The sequence below is a fragment of the Ruditapes philippinarum genome, unplaced genomic scaffold (genome assembly GCF_026571515.1).
Source record: "Ruditapes philippinarum isolate M1 unplaced genomic scaffold, ASM2657151v2 ctg4286_1_1_1_1, whole genome shotgun sequence".
Taxonomy (NCBI): Eukaryota; Metazoa; Mollusca; class Bivalvia; order Venerida; family Veneridae; genus Ruditapes; species Ruditapes philippinarum.
The window spans coordinates 60,827-84,890 of NW_026862160.1; the positions used below are offsets into that span (position 1 = coordinate 60,827).

At 33.1% G+C, this 24,064-nt stretch overlaps 2 protein-coding genes across 2 annotated transcripts in view; both read left to right on the top strand.

Annotated features, from left to right (window-relative positions):
* Positions 1 to 422: 422 nt before the first annotated feature.
* LOC132718140 (mucin-2-like) lies at positions 423 to 5,145 on the top strand. The gene is made up of 4 exons (XM_060701765.1): positions 423 to 520; positions 3,411 to 3,599; positions 4,384 to 4,467; positions 4,653 to 5,145. The coding sequence occupies exons 1-4, from the start codon at positions 475 to 477 to the stop codon at positions 5,108 to 5,110; spliced, it is 777 nt and encodes a 258-aa protein (XP_060557748.1). The 5' UTR covers positions 423 to 474; the 3' UTR covers positions 5,111 to 5,145.
* A 3,513-nt stretch (positions 5,146 to 8,658) lies between these two features.
* LOC132718141 (multidrug resistance-associated protein 1-like) overlaps positions 8,659 to 24,064 on the top strand; it is a 43,485-nt gene continuing 28,079 nt past the window's right edge. The window contains 8 exon segments of the mRNA XM_060701767.1: positions 8,659 to 8,783; positions 10,566 to 10,742; positions 12,329 to 12,463; positions 13,057 to 13,185; positions 13,799 to 13,918; positions 14,409 to 14,470; positions 14,944 to 15,081; positions 15,637 to 15,801. Of these exon segments, the coding sequence (XP_060557750.1) occupies positions 8,724 to 8,783; positions 10,566 to 10,742; positions 12,329 to 12,463; positions 13,057 to 13,185; positions 13,799 to 13,918; positions 14,409 to 14,470; positions 14,944 to 15,081; positions 15,637 to 15,801 (986 nt within the window). The 5' untranslated portion in view covers positions 8,659 to 8,723.

Below are 24,064 nucleotides of genomic sequence, written 5' to 3' on the forward strand. Positions count from 1 at the left end.
AATATACATTTTTGTGAACTAATTGTAAAGCAAACAGTGGTTTTGTCGTACGAAACTTTCTCTACTAAAATGGTCAAGACCCAAGAGGTTTTTTTTTTATCTCATTATGTTTATTTTAAGTCATTTGGAGGAAACCCTCTAGTGCCGGGCACCTGACGTTCCATAAGCTTACCAGTTCGTAAATTTTCAGAAAAAGAGATAAAATACATTTTATATCTAATATATTATCGTGATATAGTACTGAAAGTGATTGCGTTATTTACTTTTAAATTATTTAAATGAAATTGCCATATGTATATATTGATTAATCATTTTAATTCATTGATAGTAACACGTCGTGATGGCCATATCGTCAAAAGACAGATAGCGAAAACCCCCGCCTATATAATACCAAATATCAAAGATGAGTATAACTTCTATGCTTCGCGCAGACGATATTTTTTGGCGTTGTTAGGAAACCGGAAATAGAGAAACATGACACGACTTATAGTAATATCTTACTTTTTTGTTCTCGCCAAAGGTAGGTTGAAATATTTGTTTCTTAATTTTATTAATGAAGGAGCTCATAGCTGTGCAAAATTTTAAATAAAAAACAACAACAAGAAAAAACAAACAAACAAACAATAACAAAAGAAAAACAAGACAAAACAACAAGAACAACAACAAAAGAAAACAAAAAACAACAACAACAAAACAACATACATTGTACAAACAAAAAACAACAAAAATTTAAAAAAAAATAAAATAAATAAACAAAAACCACAAACAAAAAAACAGAAAATATCAGCCATTTTTAATTACTTTTTACTGCTAGGTATTTTAATGAATAAAATTGAGATACTATAGTCTGTCCCATTAAAAATGGAAATGAACTTTTGCCTGGTATGAATTAATAAAAACACGTTGAATAAAAATTAAAACTTTTTTGTAAACTAAAAAAAAGTCACCCTCGAGATTTTTCAGGATTTTTCTCTAAAGTGTCTAATTTTCTTGTAAAAGCAAAGTTTCATTTCTCTACGGCAAATCTCTGTTGTTTATTTTCCGTAGCCATTGCCGAAGTACTCTTCATTTGAAGATGAACGGGAGAAAGCACGTGTCATGTTTCTAAAATGTACATGATGTTCTCGGGGTTGTTTCATGATTATTTTACAAAGCTGTATCTACAAGATGTAACAGTTTCGTTGCAATGCATGATAGAAAACTTTAAAAAATGAATAACAAGCAACAACTTGAACAAGATCATCGAGTCTGTGGAGTAGATCTAGAAATAGCACTTACTTTTAAGCTGAAAAGAATCCCTATGAGTTTCGAAATAGATCTTTATAAACGTCACGACAAATTCGCATTCTGAAGATTACTTCATTGCCAGTTTATATCCAGTTCCGTAGACTTTGAAACTCCTGAATGGCATGACATTTACACAAATGATGATCCAGATTTTTTCATAATCCGTCTCATTAACATTGTTCCATTTGTGAAGATATCTGGGTTAGCAAATGAAATATGTAAATGAAACACATCATAATCCAGTATGTTCCAAATCCATAATTCAAGAACGGCCCATAAATTTAGTTCGACAGCACAATGTTTATAACTTTTAAAAATGGATTCCTGACGAAAAAACATTATTACGTCACCAATAATTTACGAAATATATGACGTAACAAAAATGCCTCGCGCTTTTTATGGATGATTCCAGTTGCGGCATTGGCAGAGGGCGGTTAGGCATATGTAACCTCATAAAGATAATTTTAAGCGAGATAAATTTGTCTTGATGGCATTTAAAATAATTTTTGTATACAGTACCCAGATTTTGCAGTAATTGTTAAAAGTACACCTTCAATTCATATATTAACAATAAAACTTTTGATAACATTTAAATAATTTTAAACACACTTAATGGCATGAATCTATATGACAGAATACAGGTCTTCCATTAATTCACATATAACCTTCGTTTTGACTTTATGTTTTTAAACTATTTTATATTTTTCTCAGAAATAATTTCCCTACAAATTATCTCGTTATTAAAGAGTTCTGTAAATCTTACTCTTTTAGCTACAAAATATACCCTATGCGGTGTTATTTTCTCTCGCGAAAAAATATAGCTATTATTTTTTCACTGAATATTTTCAAATTTTAGGAAGGCTATAATTATTTAGGACATCACTCTGTGTTTCTCTTTGACTCGATATCCCCTTCATATTAACATAGTATGTAACACTTTGAGTCTACAAAAAAAAAACACTTATTGTCCCTGATTAAACGCTCCAATTCAATCTTATTCTTAATAATATCAAACACTGCCGGTATTTCTGGACATTTTGTTAAATTATGAGACTCAAAATTAATCTGTATTTACAAGCTTAAAGTGTATAGGCCAACGTTTGGTTGCTTAAACTGGAAAGCATTTTTATATTCTAATAATTTACATTTTTCCTCGCACGCGAGTCTGTGTTCTCTCATTAGCAAATGAGCTAGTTAAAGTAGACACTGTGCAAAACAATACTAAACATATAGTGAATCAATTCCTTTTTATATATTTCTTGTCAGATTTGCATGCTAATGTTATATTTGTTGGCGATTTATATACGTCAGGTTTCTGTTGTGAAAGTTAAAACCTACGAAAAGTTTTAACGCACGAACATCGCACCCGAAATAAGAAGGGTAACATGTTTTTGTATCCCATCGGACCTGGTTAATTTAATTATTTTTAAATAGACGTGATACATACTAATGGACAGTATTCAGACAACTACAGAATTATGTTAATTAAACATTAGCGAAGAACCATTTTTTTCAGTCTTCTAGCTAACTGTTCCCGTTCCCTTACGACGCGTTGCGGTATTCAACATACGCGCTTGATTGAAAAGCTATCGAATCAAATCACTTCATAATATTGCTCTTTTTCTCTTAAAAAGAATATAAAATATGGTAATTATATAATTATGTAAATCTTTGTGTGTTATAATTTATAAAGCGGATCAGTAAGTAAATAAGAATAATCAATTTTTTATAATTACCGAGTACATTTCTCCGAGTACATAATTGTGAGACGAACCCTAAATGACGTCTGTATGGGCGCCGCCATTTTGAAATGGACGTCACGTCAGATTACAACGTAAGTCAATGGGAAAAAATATAATTTTAACATTTTGACCATATTACTGACTTTATGGAAAAAATGAAAAACATGCCTAGAGATATTGATGTCATGATTAACAAGACATTAATTTAAATGATTTTACTATTATATTTAATAAAAAAATGGAATATTCAAATTTGGTGGGACAGACTATAGTATTTTATTTTAAATATAATCATAATAAACTTTCGTTTAGCGGAAAATGTGCCATATTTGCCAATTCAACAAAAAAAAGGATAATGATATTTTTGAGTTTTATTTTCAGGTTTTATGTTTGATCAACTATCAGAAAAACTAAGATGCCAGGGTTTGGCACTGATGTGTCCTCCAATGTGCCTTCATCAGAACCCGAACGGATGTAGCACGTGCGACTGTTCCAACATTGATCCCTCCCATCCGAAAGCGCCAGGTACAAGTGGAGGTAACTCAGTAGATCCTTCACGTCATCTCAGTGGTAGGTTTTTTCTCAAATGAGCCGCGTCATGACAAAACCAACATAATGGGTTTGCGACCAGCATGGATCCAGACCAGCCTGCGCATCCGCGCAGTCTGCTCAGGATCCATGCTGTTCGCTATCAGTTTCTCTACTTGTTATAGGGTTGGTAAGCGGACAGCATTGATCCTGATCAGATTGCGCGGATGCGCAGGCTGGTCTGGATCCATGCTGGTCGCAAACACACTATGTTGGTATTGTCGTGACGCGGCTCAAATGATTATGTTATTTATCGTAACATAAGTTGAATAGATAATAATACGTTAATTCAGCATTGAAACATGTCACGTGATTAGCATTTACATAGCTATGTTTTGATAGCATCAATTCTTAATGAATTCGTCAATTAATGTTAGCTTAAATTGAAACATTTGTCTTTTTAGTAGAGATATGCTTTGACGAGTGGTATAATTTGAGACAGGTTCCATCTTTTTACCATAGAAACACGGGAACAGGACTCCCAGATTTTGGCGCATTTTCCCCATCTTGTAATTTTTAAAAATATTTTTATGTTCGCCATTTAATGACTTCTTCATATTATCCTAGTATACGGTACAAGCCGGGAGAATGCGCCGCAATCTGCGGATCTGTTCACGTGTTCCTATGCGTTGCGTTGAAATTTCACGTGTATTTCACGTAATACATTCGAGAAAGTTGCATGCAATATAGGCTTTTAGCATATTTCATTGACCTTAGTTTTTCTGTGTTTTTTGTTATTATTACTTACTTTGTTTACTTTTTACAGCAAGTGCAGGATGTGATGACTGGACTAAGTGCGCATGTGTACCGATATTTGATGTATCAAGCGGATGTCTAAAATGTCCTTGTGGTACAGTATACCTGATTTCTAAAACTATATGACGCAATTTAATAAATTATTTGATAATTAGTTACTTTGTACTTTGATATCAAATATGATAATGTACTTTGATATCAAATATGATAACATGTGACAAAAAACGACAAAAAAACAAACAAACAAAAAAAAAACTAATAATGTACAAACATTTTCAGGTAACTCTGCAATCACTCGTCCCTTATACCAGCCGACTGTAACGCCAACTTCCGCTTTCAAGTCAACAGAAACTGTAACAACTCCTCCAAACCAGTCAACCAAACAAGTGACGTCATCTGTTACATCAGCATCCAGCAGTTTATCTCCCGTCACTATGACGCCGTCAGATATAACATCGTCGACAACTTCACAAATTACCTCTACACCGTTTGCAACTAAGACGTCTCCCGGAGTGACAACATCAGTGACGTCACAGAAACTTGACACAAACCTGCCAAATATAGCTACAATACCTTTAGTAAACACCGCATTGACAACGTTGACAACAACCACGTTAGCGCCAATTGTGTGTCCCGGAATTTTCAGTTGCACTCTCGACTGTTACACTGGCTTTGACATGGACAAAAACGGATGCCCTTTGTGTCAATGTGCGCCCACACCAACCGATTTGCCGTAATATAATATATTCAGTATTATTTACGTTTTTTTTTCTTACCCCTTGAAAAGAACATTATATGCTGACTTATCTTGGCCGTTTTACCTTTCCGCTGAGACTGACATATAAATGGTGCAAATGCGACACTATAGTTACAAATTTTGTATTCATTCTATAAATCATTTGTATAAATCTTTTCTCCGATACCATTCACAGATAACCCGTCCTACACCAAGTACACGCAAACTTAATGTCACGAAGTCAATGTCAATAGTTATAACTTAGGTGGCTGATTCGGAACACTTTTGTGCATCGTGTTGTCGCTAGCGACAGCACGACAAAGCGTCAAACGGCGCGTTGTCGCACTGTCGTCCTGTCGCTAACGGAGCACATCAAACAGCTTGTTGTCGTGCGGCGTGTTGTCGCGATGTCATATTGTCGCTCGGCTCAATCGAAAGATCGACTATTTGCATATGTTTAAGCGAAGCGACATCGCGACAATGCGCTGCACGGCAACACGCCGTTTGGCGTGCTTCGCAAGCGACAGAACGACAAGACGACATTGCGACAACGTGCCGTTTTGTCGCGTTTCGCTAAAGACAAAACAACATGACGAAAAGGCGATGAAGATATAGGTAGTGTTGTCGCTATCGACAACGCAACGCTCAAAGTGTACCAAATCAGCCACCATATAAAACACATGTCATGACAAAAGTACGAGCTTTGCTAGATTTACGAAACACACCAGTAATGATCCAATTTGTATACAGTTTCTTTATGTTAAATTTTTATCACAAAATTTCTCATCATAATACAAGATAAAAACAAAGCCACGGCATTATTATGAAATAAATTATGCACATGAACGTCCCGCCATATCTACATTATGAATGATAACATGGGAACGCTGCTACTGGTGTCTATTCCACGATTTTGTGCATTTTAATTGCAGTATTAAAATTTTAATTAAGTTTTCTCACGTTTTTAATTATAGCAATTATATGGCGTTAATTTTCGTTAACTGATTTAGCATGAAATGATAATTGATATGTCACGAACGTTCAACGGAGTCCCGCGGTTTTTTGTGCGAGGCTCGTCAGCACGTGTAACAAGTATAATAATAAGCAAGTAGAAAAGGTAATAAATAAATTATATACATATATTTCTTTTTAATGAAATTTATATTAATGATTGTAAACCCCACAAAAAATCGTTAAATTATGGTGGCTGATTTGTGCCATGTCGTATTTTCGTTCCAAAGGCGAAATCACGAAAATATGTACGAGAATCAAATTTTTGCCGTATATTCGCACCTCGGAGTGACTTTGTCGTATTTTCGTGTTTTCGCATGGTAAACCCCCCCCCACACACACACAGTTTCATAAATAAATAAAATTAATATGTAACTTGTGATTTGCGTATAACGTGCTTATCCGTGACCGACAAGTTCAGTTCGCTTTCTTGAAATCACTTGCCCTTTGTAGATTCAGATTTCAAGGAGGTTTTCTTTTTTTCTTATTTAAGGAAGCCATCCAGCTGCAGTACAGAACCTCGGTGGTTCTTCTACGGTTCCTGTCCGAATTAATGAACAGACAGGCACCCACAGTCTTAAGTAACACCGGACAACCCCACAATATCACCTCCTTATAGTATTGTGAATTAAAAGCCAACAACAACAACAAAAACAACAACAACAACAAAAACAACAAAGAAACAAACGAAAGCATATAAACATTTCCATCAATTTGAATTATTTGTTCCAGATAAAAAAAATATATATATAAATGTTTCAAAAATAAAAAAGTATAATTAACAGAATGGAAGACATTAATTAAGCAACGTTATTATAACAATTCATATATTATTTTATATGTTTTTAATTAATCATGAAAACTGTAAAATCATTATTATTCGTGGGGCAGTTATGCTCGTGGTCAATCCACTGATTTAAGTCCCCGACGAAATTTTATTTTATCTGTTGTCAGATTTTTCACATAAATTATTTGCAGTTTACGTATTTGTAAAAATTCATAAAATTCAGACAACTACGAATTTATGAATCAACATTGTGTGTGTGTGTGTGTGTGTGTTTTTTTGTTTTTGTTTTTTTTTGGACAAAAACACAAAATTTCACGAGCATGAAATAAAGTGAATTGAAAGTAATAAGAATAATGTTATAACTGCGAATGCATTGTAAGGGCGTGATTATCATATATGTTTATTGATTGGTTGATTGATTGGTTGGTTGGTTGATTGATTGATTGATTAATTGATTGATTGATACACGAACAAAAAAATAATAATAAAATAAAATACATGTACTATCTCAGTTCTAAGTTATTTGTTAGTTATTGTTACCTTTTTATTAAATTATATATATGTCACGTTAACAATTTGTTTATAAATGTCATTTCTAAAACGACTTTTTCGCTTTTACTGACCGGAAGAAGACAACCTGCCCCTCTGCATGTAACTGGGATTGAAAGCTAAATAGTGCAACCACCGACCTTCTCAAAGCTAGCTTAAAAAGTCACTTTTCAGCATTCTAATCGACAGCGGTAAAATATCAAGTGCTTTAATGACACCGGCTTTAACCATACCACATCTAATTATTGTTTCTTTTTGTTTATTTTTTTTTTGCGAGATGTATTCTGTGATTTATATACACCAACTAAATTCTCAATGTTTTGTCATTTATTGAAAAAAATGAAGTTAACTTTAATTGCACAAATAACGTTGTTTCGTTTTGAAAGACAGCGAAAATATTGGAAATTTATAGAAGACAACGATGATTTGGCAGATTATTAAAGTTCCAAACCACAACTGCACCAAATTTGTTCTTGTTATCATCTACATATTGCTATACCATACCGGATTATGTATCTAATACTTACTAACAAACATCCATATATTTTTTTCGTGGTTTTACTTCAAGTACGACACTCAATATTATCAACATAATTATCTATGGTATGAGAAATGTTCTTTTATAGACCTATTCACTTTAATATCATCTAATGATTACGCACTAATAAGTACTAATAAGTATACATGTACAAACTGAATCATTCTGTTTCTATTCGTGACGCTGCAACTTGTGATTGAATCAATTAATATCCAATACAATACATTAAATTTTCATATCAAGAGTATCATCTTGTATATCAATTTATGCTATGAAAAGAACAACTGTTGCGAATGGTACAAACTTATACCGAGAAAAACTACGGCAATTCATAGGAAATGGTTTTCTGTTTCATTTTTGAATTTAAATGTCAGTGGCAATTTCTTTGGTCGTTCTACAAAATTGCAATGCCAAGACCACGTTTTGCGGCAAAATATCTTTGGAAAAGAACACTTCTGTACTTTTATTATCCAATCTTAAAAAAAATTTAGAATAAAAAGTAAATTAAAATTAACAAAAACAAAAAAGGCTAAAGAAATAGTTAGGGAGACATAGAAACAAACAATATTTGTGAAAGGCTTTCACCCTGACGAACACCTCTATAGTATTGAAATACTGTTTACGGGACATCGACATAAACGAGCGAATATTATTTATGAAATAATTTACATAACTATTATCCCATTGGTATCGGTTCTAATAATGAGTTTATAACACGAAAACTGAACCATGGATTTAAATGAAACTAATGCAATATTTCTAGAATTTTGTGGAGGAGAATATTTTTGGGTAAGAATATGTAATTTTCTTTTAAAAAATACCTGTAAATGTACACATGTTGGGGAAAAATGTTTCCAAGATTTTATAATATATGTTTCTTCCCTTTCTTTAATTTCGTAGAAGAATGTTGAAAATGATCTTGAATATTTGACGTACAATTAAATATGTTAAGTGATTTTTCCTCATTTGTTAAAAAATAATATTATAATTTTGGAACGTTATGGCAATTTGTGTAAATGCATTAAAATAATTAAGCAATAATGCCGGGATCCTTTTCGGTGGTCCAGTGTTTCTGGGTTTGGATTTTGTTGGGGGCATCGAAATGCCATCCTTCCTTATTTATCTCTTTTTTTTGTATTTCGTCCAACAACAACAAAGTCAATATAAAAATTGATGCAAAAGGTACCAAGACGTTACCGAAATGTGTGTAGACATTATGACAATTAATGGTTGAGCCATAATTATTAATAACAAGTTTCGATACCGGGTAGTTTTGGACCTTAACTTTTCTTGAACTCCTTTATTGACCCATGTGGCTGACGGATTGCCTTTAATGGTTGAGGCATAATAATTGTAGCCAACGTTTATCCCTGCGTGATCGCAAGAAGCGACTAAATGTTTTCGAATAACTAGAGTCTTTGCATCTCTTAGCTCCAGCAGATGAGGTGGTTTTTACCCCTGGTGTTGCCCTAAGTTTGTAAGACCTGATGTTAGGCAAAATCATCTTTCCTGTTTCGGCGCCAAATCTAAATTGTGTTGTTGCGCCGTAAAACCAAACCAAACAAAACAAAACAAACAAGTACATTGTAATTATAATATTTTTATTTTGCTATTCAATTTGCTCTTTATATAACTTTTCTTATGGTAAATATATCCTTAATAATACCCTTTGCATTGATGTAAACTGTATTTACCGGTAAATATATGAAATCTATTATCATACATTTAATTATTTTACAAGTATAAGAAGTGACGGGTTTGTTTTGCATTTAATAATGTAAAATTCAACGCAGGTGCTTTGGAATATGAATTCGTGATAGAAAAAGATTCATATCGCGTTCAACCGCTAGATCTAAAATAAGGTGTCAAAACATTGTCTTGGTAAAACATTTCTCAAATATTTTACTAGAAATTAAATCAAGCAACCGCGAGGTATACATGTAGCAACAAGTTTTTGACTGCAAATAGTTTTAATTTGACAATGAAGTAAAATAAACTTATACGAAATTTACATACAAGTATATTTTCCTTCAAAATGGGCGACAAAAGACTTGTTTTCTAAGAGATGCTCCCGGATTTAAATTGACAATGAATAACAGCAGGCATACTCTGAGTATTGGTGATACAGAGTGTGCATAATGGTTACTTGACTCTCACTGCTGATTTAGGACCTATTTTGGGATAAGTAATTGACCACTTTCAGAGACATTTGTAATTTCTGGTTAGTTATCCAGTTATCCAGCTGTTTAGTTATCCAGTTATCCAGAAAAGCCTGTTAGGAGAATCGTCCGACGAGATATGACAAAGCATGTATATCAATTAGTTTGTACTAAGTTATCTTAATTCGATTGTATTGTAAGTTAAAACCTTATTGTAAAACCCTCGAATCCGTTCCTGAAACGTGTAAAGTTTCTTGTTCAAAGAAACAACAGCTTGCCCGTGACGGGTTGAACCAACGCGACCAGCAATCCTGAAATGAATAACAATCGTCGTAAAACAAAGTAAAAAATATTTTCTGTTTAATGGGCGACGAAATATCATATCTCCGTTTTTTTCATTAATTTATTGCAGGATCCAGTAACGATCGACACAGCAACTCCGCAGTTCTCAACATGTTTCCTGAATACTATTATAACGTGGATACCATGTGGATATCTGTGGATTGCGATCCCTTTCTTTATGCTGTATGTACGACAAAAAACAAAAGGGAGTCCGCTACCAGTGTCGCCCTTGAACATTATCAAAGGGGTAAGTCCTCTACAATGTTTGTCACAGTTTGATTAACTTTTTTTTCATATCAGTACAAATATATTTATTGAGCCGCGTCACGACAAAACCAACATAATGGGTTTGCGACCAGCATGGATCCAGACCAGCCTGCGCATCCGCGCAGTCTGATCAGGATCCATGCTGTTCGCTATCAGTTTCTCTACTTGTTATAGGGTTGGTAAGCGAACAGCATGGATCCTGATCAGACTGCGTTGTTGAAACTTAATCAAGATCTTAAGATCATAGGTTTCTTTAATGAAAATTTACCAAGCTGATAGTCGGCCACAACTAAATGACCACTCGGGCAATCCAATAGTTGCACTTGATGCCGGAAAGGCCTACTTTTTCTACGGCCTTGTAGCATTTACAGGAAGCACGGCAGCCATTTTTTTGATCTACGACTGCTTCTCAGCGATCGTAGCAAAAATGTACGATCTTACGATAATCGTACGATTATGAAAATCTGCGACGTTTGATAAGAAACCGACAAAATCGTACGATCGGTGTACGACAATCGTACGATAAAAACGGTTGTACGACCGTTGATAAGACGGACCCCAGGAGAAACTTCTGGCATCTGGACATCTTTCTTGTATCTGCTGTATCTTGCACTATCCTCTAAAGTCTAAAATAACTAATACTCTTCTGGAGGACTCGCCAATTTGGGCAACCGGACCAGTGGCGAGTGTAAATATTTTCAAATACACACAAAAAATGTTTTCACAGTTTATTAACATTTTTGTTCATACCAATTCAAAATAGTCTATGAAAAACGTATGTAGGCGACCCATATCTTTCTAATACGCCTGCCTGTAGATTTTAATTACCGTCTGTCCTGACAATACATTCTTAGAATCAAATTCTTACGAACATAACTTATATAGAATGGGAACAATAATAAAAATTCATCAACGCTCTACTAAATCGTGAATCTGATACTTCTTGCTTGACTTCATTTATATCACTTTGTTGTCCGCCAGATTTTGTCTTTCAAAACGAAAGACTTCAGTAGATCTTGTCTTTATAAAAGAAAACCGTGCACGCACATTTACAAAACGGCATTGAGGGTGCAAACAGATCGACATAAGTATGAACAAATGGATCAATCAGTATATACACATTCATAGAATAACGGCAACTGCAAATCTCAACGGATCATCGGAAAGGCACGCAGAGGGACACCGAACAGATAACAGGGCAAACAATAGTAGAGAGCATGAAGCCGCAAAGCAGTATCTTCATTTACTTCGTGTTTTATGACTTTAAACAGTGAGACTTTAAAGTTGTCCCGTACTTCACTATTTTGGTGGTCATTCGGGATCATTGATTTCAGCACTGTTGAAAATTGAGTACCGGTGCCGGTGGGGGGGGGGGGGGTGGGGGGCGTTAGGAATGCATGTATTGCACTTATTTTATTATCATGCAATTTTCACGTAATTTTGTTGTGACCCTTCTTCCAGATTTCTTTTTTAAATCTGACGTTATTTCAGCTAATTCATAAACAATTTCAGATATTGTCATTTTTAAATGTATGTTCAGTGTTTTTTCTTGTTTTTGTCCTGTAGGTTGTTTCATTCATATTAAGCTGTCTGACAATGGTAATATTAATTTTACAAGAGCATAATGGTACGGCATGTCTGGCAGAATCTGAGATCACCACAGCGGGATATGTCGCCACTGCTCTCAAATTTTCTACTTTTGTAAGTACATAATTTAATGCTTTTCAAATAAAAATTATTACCTCCCATGGCCGCCATTTTGGGGGTCATTTGCAATATATAAAATGCTTAAGATAAAATAAAATTCTCTCATAATTCTGTCATCTTCATGAAAACTTATAAAAATAGTTTATATATTGGTGCTATAATACTATTTTAAAAGATTTTTATAATTCACGTAAAAAGCTGTAAGAACCAGTTCATGGGGCGTCCGTGGCCGAGTGATTAAGGTCGTTGACTTCAAACCACTTGCCCCTCACCGCAGTGGGTTCGAATCCCGACAGGGACTTTGAATTCTTTCATGTGAGGATGCTATTCAGCTAGCTTACGAAACGTCGGTGGTCCTACTCAGGTGCCCGTTCGTGCCTCAAATAATGTACGGAATGGCACATGAGGTCTTCCTCCACCAGTAAATCTGGAACGTCGCCATATGACATATACTGTGTCGGTGTCACGTTAAACCAAATCAAATAAATCAAATAAAGATACCAGTTCATGAAAACAATTATTCGTTTTCATAAAAAATCAACAGTTAGAAAATATAATATGCAATTTTTTTGGTGTATTTTCTTCAGTGGCTTTCTATACTTCTACAACAATATCAGCGACGGAAGGGAGTTAAAACGTCAGCAGTGCCGTTTGTTTTCTGGTTTTTGATGTTACTAACGGAAGGTCTGGCAACCTATACACGCGCCATGAGAACGGTATACCTGCCAAAATATTACGATTTGTGCTTTGTCCGTAAATCTGATGATAATAATGATAATTGTAATGATAATATTAATAATAATAATAATAATAATAATAATGATAATATTAATAATGATAATAATAATAATAATAATAATAATAATAATAATAATAATTAAAAAGCCGATTGGCTAAGGTCGATGGTTCCAAACCACTTGCACTATCCTTTACCAATATGGGTTTGAATCGGACCATTTCGTGTTGATAAATATACATTTTTGATTATCAGGAACTGTTTGTATGTTGTATTTATGCTCGTATATTAAAATGCTAATATTATTTTTAAGCTCCTATGTAAGAATATCAATAGTTAAGTGTTTACCTTTCATTGCCTTTTTTTCATTAAGATTGAAAAAATATTACTCATTATATGCATTAACATGACTTTTAAAAAAAACCTTTGACTTAACACGAACAAGTATTTACTTAAGTGACATTAAGCTACTTCACCATTTAAACAATCTTTTTGGAATTTATAGTCAATTCAACTCAACTTGACAACGAAAAAAAAATAGCGTGTCTTTACGAATTACATGTATTTCTAAATAACGTATATTTATTTCAAAGGGCTACTGTGAAGAAGATACGGTTTTCTACATATACTTCGTTTTTATCGCAATACAATTGGTCTTGCATAGTTTTGCCGAATTGAACCGCCCTAGAGGATACAAGAATTTGGACGACGAGGTATACCCTGCCATGTTAAAGGATGTTTTATTATTTCCCTTAGTTTTTTATGTCATATTCATTTAATTAAATTTTACTCAACTCACATGGATTGCTGTATTTACTTGTAACTTGATATTCCACTGAATTTTTGAAGAAAAAGAAAGACTTTTCTTACTTTTCATTGATTTGCGAGATTGCTATGTTGATTTGTGCAGGGCTCAGGTGCCAACTAAGCTAATTCGTCTAGACAACGCGGTAAGCCTACATTGACGTCACGAATTAACTCTAGTCGAAACCTTACCATATGCGTGGTCTCTGGTGCCAAAAGTTTGTTGGTCACCTAAATCGGATCATCTACAGTAGCTTTGTGAATATTATACATAGTAAGTAATGATATTTTTGACTGAACAAAAAAAAGTGTACAGTACGGAAAGCTGTTTTAAAAGTTTATTCCTATATGCTTAAGTAACTGCGGACTTATTAAGCAATATTTTTTTTTATATTTTAGGACACTTGGGCGGAGGAGGACGCTTCTGTCCTAAATAGGATACTTTACCATTGGTTCACATCGTAAGTAAAGCTTTTAGGACTTTACAAAGACGTTTGAAAGTTTGTTGTTAAAACATCTTATTAATCTAAGGTCGCAAAGTTTACATTTTTGTAAACTAACATGATAGTTAGAATAAGTATTCACGGAATGACCTAAGGTCGCAAAGTTTACATTTTCGTAAACTAACATGGTAGGTAGAATAAGTATTCACGGAATGATCTTGCTGTTATCAACTTATTATTAATGAAATTTTTGACATTTTATTTATCAACTCATGAAATAAACAATGATATTAAAATGTCTTAGACTTAGCAGTACTGCATGTGCGCCACGTGATGTTTCTCTCTTGTCACTTTATTTAGCACCGCACAGAATAGATAAGGATAATTGTCTTAGCTTTAGTATAAAACTGTACGTGCGCCACGCGATGTTCTCTTTTAATTATAATATTAATAATTTAATAATCCCATATTTTGAGTCATTTTGTTTACAGTATTGTATGGAACGTACACAAGAAACGATTTGTTCCTGAACATTTTTGGTCTCAATCTCCTCGGTTTAAATGTGACACACTGGCACCACTGATGGAAGAGGCTTGGAAAATTGAAGTAGATAAATGCAACAAAATAAGGTAATGTTACAGAATAGAACAGAAAATGTAATTACTTGGAAAATTTAAAGATCACCGATACACAGTTACATATGCATAGTTATACGAGTGTTTACATGCAAAAATTAATGTGACTTTTTTACATACATAAATTAATGGGACTTTTATAAATAATATATTCAGTAATAAATGTATTTTGTTTAGTTTAAACACTTTTTATTCATCCATTACATGCATTTACACAAAAAATATTTTAATATAATGATTACATACATTTGTACATAATATAAAGTGATGAAAAAGAATCAGGTCCGAAAGCATACCATGCTGATTAAGGCCTTTTCCTTACATATAATTTATTACTGTATATTTAGCGGATTTTACACAGATATATTCGAAATATTATACAATGTAAAATATTTTATGGACAATGAATTTAGAAATATGATTTATAACGAAATTAAATTTATTGTATTTATAGTTTATACATTTTTTCTTAACCCTGCAGCATTGATATCCCCATTGTAGATCTAGTTTGAATATGTCTATTAGTAATATATGTTATTTTTGTTTCAGACGAGGCCGTGATTCAGGGAACAAACTCCTCGACACTTCCGTTGCCTATACAGCAAAGAAAGAAAGAACTCATTTTTCAGAAAAATCACCCATCCTCAATGGTGTAACCGCACGACAAAAACAAGGTTTTAACTTTTATATATGGTTGCTGATTTGTGCCATGCCGTAGGACACCAGGCCAACACACGAAAATACGACAAAGTAACCACTTTGTCGCACTTTCGCTCTGCCGGGCGCCAGGCGAAAACACAAAAACATACTACAAAGTGCTTTGTCAGGCGAAAACCTATGGAAGCCTTGGAGGGTCACTTTTGAGTTTCGACTTACGGATGTTTACTTTTGACTTTCGACTTTTGATTTGTGACTTTTGATTTGTGACTTATGTCTTATGACTTATGGCTAACCCATTTTACACGTTTTTTAGAAGCTGAAAGCAGCAACTTTGGTTTCAGGTATGTTTTTTAAACGTTTTAAATAATTTCATTGAGATTTGTCATGGAGGAGATGATGTGTTAAGGAGGGAATTAATGTTATTTGATATAATCCCATAGTGGTAATATATCAGACTTTAATTCTACAAGTGTGACTGTGTGTTTTCTGCAATCTGCTTTGTTCTAAATATGTTCATTATATTAGTGCTTACACATTTTTGTCCTCATCACAAAATCTGTCCATGAGTAACAAACAAATAACTGTTTTACAAGTAGACAGGGAATACAAGTTTTACGTCTTAAAATGGCATGGTGCATAGTATTAAACATGTATCGCAATTCAGCATTTTATTTAGCTAACACAGAATTAGTACTTCTTTGAAGTACTTAGATAGTGTTAACCAATTTCATAATGAACAGCAAGTGCTATGTTCATACACACAAGTACAAAGTTATAATTGTGATCGAGGCACATTTGCATTTAGCATCAATGTCTAATTTTGTTGTATATTTTAACAATTGAGAAAAAAACACTTAAGAACAAACATAGATATAGGACAAGTTAGAGTAAAATATCCTACTATCATTTTAAATGTTATTTTTTTCGTACCTATCAATCTTTAAAAGACAGAGCTAGAAGATTTACCCATTTTATATACTATGAATGTATAAAGATTTAATAAAATAAAAGATAAACTCTTATTTCAGACACAACTACTGGACAAAAGGTAACGAGGATGAAAACCTTGATGTTGATCTGTGTCTTCATTATTATACTGTTCGGGCATTACCAAAGCTACCGTGCCAAGATACAAGTACAGTGAATAGAAATTTTTAAACGCTTAAATTTAAAACGGCGTAATGGAATATATACTCCATTTGAGTCTGTGTCTAATCTTATAAACTGAGAAATACAAACAAATGGACAATGCATAGGATACCGCACAATGTGGCGTAGGTTAATGCTGGATTACCACATGTACCTCAAGGGGGACGACGTCATGGAAATAATGAGAGCGCTTGATCCAGTTGATATTGAGATGCGGAAAGCTTATCGCTTATGCCGACGCGTATACTACGCCAAAGGGCCAGTTTTATATGACATATTGGACAGTTGAGACAAATGTAAACCATAAACATGCTGTGAATAGGTATAGTAGAAAAATAATATGGTTAGAGGTTTCGGACTCAAATAACGACCCACGCCTTATTGCAAGATACTTTTTGACACCTTTAATGAACAATACCAAGTCCCCCCACCCAATTTGGAAAAAGCACATCTAACCAACGCATTGAGAAGTGGTGGTGTACATTACGACAAAATGAAATCCATTGTTGGATTAATTTTTTTCAAAGACTTACGCGATACATGTGCATTTAATGATCTGGACCAGATACAATGTGATAACTTAAAATTTTGCTTTATGGACCTCATACAAACCGAGTTAGACCGGATTGCACATGAAATAAGGCAACATACCTTCTGTTATTTATGGTAAACCTGAAACACTGTTTTTTGCACCAGGTCTGTATGAAACTCACGACTTCGGCCAATGCAGTTAACTTGAGAGACGTATATATTTGCAAAGAACATGTATTCACGCCCAAAAAGACAATGTGAGGAATTCGTAGAATTAGCACCCCTTCTGAAGCCAGATCTACAGATGCCATTGGATGCCGTTCAGCACTACAACTGTGTACCGAGTTGAACGATTTAATTTTGAGAGTAGATTTAATATAAATACGCTTTGAAACGGCTAATTTTTATTTTTTTGTGTTATTGATATATACTAGATTACTATAGGTTAAGTTTCAAAAAATGATGTTTTAAAGTCATAAAGACGATAGTCTAACGATTTCACTTCATTTTATGGTTGTTTGAAGATATTGGTTTGTAAATATTGAGCAAATTACAATATATTTGTAAATTATCATTTAAGTTATAACCACTCTAATTTGCACTATAAGGGATTGTAAAATTGACAACATTGTTAAGTGGTATACCTAAAGGACACATGTATGCAAAATTTAAGCAAAATTTACTGTACGGATTTGGAGTTGTAGGCATTATTATGAGTCAGAACATATACATCAAAAAGGCTTTTAAAAAGAAATACATGTATTGAAAGTCTAAAAAAATATCTTCTTATTTAACATGTTTTGCAAGTTTTTGTTTGTTTAGATGCAAAAAAATAACATTCTCGTAATGAACTATGCATGTTAAATGCATGACTTTTCTCGACACGATAGAAATATGCATGGAAATGTTTCTCTACCCCACCCATTTGAAACAATTTCTATCATATCATTCTAAATTTAGAAAAATCACTGAAATTACATTTGTCAAAGGGCTTGTATCAAAGTTTGCTATAATCTCTCTAGAAGTATATATTGATTCATTCTGAGAAATATGGAAGGCTTTTACCGGCTTGTTTTGTAATATATAAAGCATTGAAAATGTTAAAATGTCGTATTTGCTCTTATATTTAGCATTAATTAGGCAATGAATATCTGTAAAAAATGATAATAATAGAAAACGAGCATATTTTTCCATCTAAATCTAAATATAGGTAGAAAAAATACAAAAATACTGTTAACAGAAAAAAACGAAGAAAAAAAAATGTTGGCTCCTATGGGTTTCAAACCCACAACCTGTATCTGTTCTATATCAAGCCCTGGTTACAAAAAGGCTGCCCGGCTAGGAATAGAACCTCGGTCTCCCGCGTGACTGGCAGGGACACTTTCCACTATACCAAATTGCCACAGGGGGAAAATGATATGCAGCCATACCGGGATTTGAACCCGCAACCCCTTACAGGGCTAGTTCTGTCCCGACCGAGAGTGCACATCATCTACTGAATAGATTCGTACCGTGACATATAAGTGATATGTGTAATTTCAAGTATGTGTAATTAGATTTAAACGTCTTATTCATTCGCAACAAATAGCAACCATACTTTATAGAATGTATTATGGTAAACTATATGTAAAAGGAATATATATGATTGTTATTTCAAAAATAATAGTTGATCTTTGTAATAAATTTTTCTCGTTTTTTATTAAATTTTGCCTTGTGACTATTCACTTATAATTTATCACTTTTACTTATGACTTTTATCTTTTGACTTTTGACTTATAACTTTTGTCATTTGCTGTTACTCTTTGCCTTGGTATAAACATTAGTTTAACTTGATTTTAGATTAGTGCAAAATAAGCAAATTTGTGATACAGTCACCACACGCAAGGGAGCACAACAGCCGAGAGTGGTGTTGAAGTCATATAATGTTTACAAGTACATTAAGCCACTAGCCTCATTTTTGCATTAGAATTATTGCATTCATATGATTTTATCATATGATAGTTGATCTTTTTTACGTGAAGAATCAACATCAATTGTTTTTGTAAAATCATATGTATAGAAGGTTTAATTCGGAACATTCATTCATAAGTGCCGTCTGCAGCATTAAGTATAAAAGTAAATAAACTGTTATTGATAAATAAGATTTTTTTATTCAGATTAAACAAGTTCTGAGCTATTTTCTAGATGTGTAGCTTTATTACAATTTTTTCATTAACATTTTACATCTTGAAATAGATTATTTAATTCTTTGTTGAATTTAGTCACGGTTGACTGGTACGCTATTTTTCCGTGTTCACTATTAAAGAGGGAACAAGCGTTAGGCATTATAATACATTAAATTAAAGAAGAATATAAACGGAATATTATGTAGTAGTAGCTTTTTAAGGCTTTGTATATTGCTACGAGCAGCGGTGGAAAAATGATATCTCGCAAGACCGAAGGTCGAGCGAGATATCAATTTTCCAATGTTGTAAGTAGAAAAATGCATATTTAATCTGGTCATGAATGATAAAAATACATTGTCCTCATTTGTTTACAATTTATTATTGTGTTATTGTAACTTTGTTATAACCAAAATAAACTTGCAATTTACTATCAGAATAAACAGTATTTAAATGTTACAGAGAATTTATTTATTTATGTAGAGTCAATGTTCCATTAAAATTATATGTAAGAGGTTAAAATGAGCAAAGTAGAAATAGAATATCAATCACTATAGAAGTAAACTGTGTGGAACCAGCCAATTCCCTCAACAGACCACCTAAATAACCTCTACCGAGAGACCACGTTACCAAAGTTTTTTTTTAACCTCACGGTCTAGACCGTGACAGGTTGGCAGAGCTATCAATAATTTTTTGGAATAAATGCGTTTAAACAGATAACAACAACATTTCTAATTCTACAACCGTGCTTTATTTTGTTTAACAAAATTGTTGTCTTATAAGAAAACAAATGTATTAGATATGCAAAAACAAACTGCATTTGAGCTTCATTATATTTAATTTAAAAAAAGAGAGATAAGAAATACAGAGGCTAGCATTTTTTCCTAAAATAGCACATATGCCTTACTTAAAAGCTAACACTAAGGAACAGCTTAAAATGAACACTGCCATCAACAAAAACTTCAAGTATTTACGTCACAGAAGACATATATGCATGCAATATTTCTACAAAACAAACACATTGTGATACGTTACTGATGAAAAACTAAGAAAATCATGAGTGTTTTAACAAAGCGTTTGAAAACATATGATAAATTAGGTAAATTAGCAACGTTAGAGTGTTTGTATTATTATTGAAGTCAAGATTTTTAAAATCATTGTCAGAGCGTTATTTCTTTCATTTCTACATGTTCAAAAGAAAGAAAAAACAAACACAGTCTCTCGCCAAAGATTTCCTAGTTAACTTTAAATAACGTCCACATTTTTTTTCGAAGTATGACCAATTTTATATGTAAAGGAAATCTCATAGTCTTTTCGTAATGAGCATACCCCCAATCCACGGCATGTCCATGTCAAAAAAGGGAATTTTTAACTTAGGAGAACGATTTAATTTTATAATCAAAAGTTTTGTTAACAATACAATGCACTCTGTCTCGCCGAGATATATCTGCCAGTAAATTCAAGTTGATGCCTTCAACAGTTTTTGAGATAATTATGAGCTTAACAAAATCTAAGTATGAAAAAAAAAAACAATAAAAAACAAGACTTTCTAAAATTTATGATAGCTAAGAAGTATGTTTTCTTTCTGCCTCGCCGAGCTATATGAACATGCAAAGTTTGATTTCGATACCTTTCATATAAGTTTTTAAAATTTATAATGGGCAAATACTGAAAATTATGAAAGCCAGAATTGTGAATTCATGAATTTTCACACCTTTCTTTCTCTCACGGTGACCTGTCTATCGATACAAGTTATTACCATATTGGAGATATGGACAATATAAAATAAACGTGGCGGGACGTGACATTGTGTGTTTCCAATAAGCGTCATAATAAATGGTGGGGTTGTCGAGCGTCTGAAAAAAGTGTGAAAAGGTTAACCCTCGTATTCCGAAAATGTCTGAATATTTCCATAGACAATAACGAAGAAAACCAAATCACCAGTGTTTGCACATTTTTGCATTTGCTAAACTGTACTACTTTCCACTCGGAACGAACGCTGTGTTGCAATGAAACCTCATAGTCTTCTAAACTGGCTCCGCAAACTTGACAAATATGTATTGCTGAAGCTCTTGCAACTGCTTTGTAGTTGAAACCATTCGACAGCACGTCCTTAATCCCTACAGGTAGCTTTACTAGAATTTAAATTGAAAACATTAAAAGTATGTGTAATCTCAATTGAAATGAAATACCTATATATACAAAATGAAATACAAAAAATCCCTTAATACATAACTGTATTTCAAAAGTTTATATACAAATAACATGTACTTTGTACTCTGGTAGGTGTCCTAAGTTATTGATATTGAACAAGTGAATAATAAAGTTTCAATATTATATCATAACTGGTTTATGGGACCATATTTCATAAACCTTCTGACAAAACATTTTAGCTTTAAAAAATGGGCATAAGTCAAATTGTGAGCCACTCATACGAAACTTGGTCATTGACCTTAGATGTCAACACTTAAAATGTGTTTTAAGTTTCAAAGGAATCGCTAAAAATAGTTTTGCGAAACCATTTTTCATGAAAATTCTAAACAACAAATTCAAAGTCGAAAAAAGAGGCATACTTTGATAACAATGCAATTCAGAGATTTATTACTTAAGTGTCTGAAGTGTGTGAAGTTTCAAAGCTGTATGATTTATTGTTTTTGAAATACCATGTTTCATGAAACTTCTTAATTACAAATTTCTTTGTCAAAATAAGGCCTATAATTTGGTCTCTATTCAATATAAAGATGGACGAAGAATGAACTACGGGTGGAAACCGATTGAAACTGTAGCAAACAACAATGTGAGACTGATTTGGATTTAAAACTGGAACCTACATAAAAAATAAAGCGTTTGATTTCATACGCTGTATGTCAATTTGAGATTATATATCCCTGTTCCGGAAATCAAAATAAAAAAATGGATACCAAATGCAATGCAATGCAAGCAAAATATTTTCTTTTCTTAATCAATTAAAAGGGCTTATATAAGAATAACATCTGTCCTTGCATATGTACCCACATATTTTGTTTTTTAAATAAGTCTCCAAGAAACTTAGGTAAATGAACTTACCTCGTCTGAATCGTTGTCATGATAATTCTGCCGGATTTTCCTTTGGAAATTTAATCGAGGCACGTGGGACAGTTAAACAAAATCCAAAGTCCAAAAATTCAAAAGGCCATAAAATCAAAGAAGTCATAAAATCAAAAAGTCCGTAATAGCGCGTCGTGTTGGTTTTGCGATGTAAAGAAAATAGTAAAATAAATCTATAAGTCGAAACTCAAAAGTGACCCTCCAAGGCTTCCATAAAAACCTGAGACTACGACAAAATGAAAAATTTGTCTCGTACTTTCGCTCCGCGGGGCGCCAGCCAAAAACACGAAAACACGACGAAGTAATTCCTTGGCCGGGTGAAAACAAGAAAGTGCGACAAAATAACTACAATACGACATGGCATAAATTATATCTTCACTAGATAAAATTAAAATTAATATTTATGTATAACGATATATGTTATTGATTTGCAGTAAAATGAATTATATTTCATTTCTTTTCCCTCTTAATGTTTCTGTTATCATATTCTTAAACCATACAAAGTTTGAATTAATACTATTATACAGTGTTCATTCTACATTGTGTCTTTATATCACTGTAGCACTCATATTTGTTTTCAATTAAATCGATTTAACAAATTTCTTCAAAAACCCTTTGCTATTTTCTCATAAATATATAAGAGTCCGTTTTTTTTTAAAAAGAAAAATTACTTTGTATATTCGTATTCATTGTTTTGAGATGGGAGCAAAAGGCCCAAAAAAATTTTTTGGGGGTTGGGTTTTGGTGTTTTGGTTGGGGTGGACAAAGAACTTTATCCGACAATGGGGAGAGGGGGCTTTGGTTGGGTTTTAACCTATTTGGGACCCCAGGTAGGAAAAAAAGTTTCTGCAAATATTTTTATGGGGTGTTTTAAAAAATTTTTTTTAAATATACCCACGTTTTATGGTCATAAAATTTTAAATTTAAAAAACAAGGAAGGCCCCATTTGTTTGATAAAATTTATTTCTTTAAAAAAATTGTGGGGTTTTTTGTGAAAAATATTTGCTAGAAAATATATTATAAAATACTGCGTTTTTTTTCTTACATTTTTATCCATAATAATGCCCAAAACAGTCCAATATGTTGAATCAGCAACCATATAAATCTATATCAAAATATGGCCGAAATTGCGCCCATAGAAGTAGTTAACCCTTAACCCCAGTCACCCAACCGCTCCCACACGTACACGAAAAGCAACACTAGGTACTAGGTTGGTATACTCAGTTAGTTTTGAAAATATCAAAATATCATTCAAGATGTAGCTATAAAATATCTGCCAAGTGTTTTCGTATTAAAATAATATAATATTTTTTATAGTTTCACAATATGATAACTGTATATTATATAGCTAAAATCGCAAAACGATGAAAGCATTCTTGTATAAATGT

What these genes read in the sequence shown, in the direction of transcription:
- LOC132718140 (XM_060701765.1), top strand. Translation starts at nt 475, where the DNA reads ATGACACGACTTATAGTAATATCTTACTTTTTTGTTCTCGCCAAAG. An exon ending in CTTTTTTGTTCTCGCCAAAG is followed by an intron (nt 521 to 3,410) that starts GTAGGTTGAAAT and finishes TTTTATTTTCAG; the next exon opens with GTTTTATGTTTGATCAACTA. An exon ending in TCCTTCACGTCATCTCAGTG is followed by an intron (nt 3,600 to 4,383) that starts GTAGGTTTTTTC and finishes TACTTTTTACAG; the next exon opens with CAAGTGCAGGATGTGATGAC.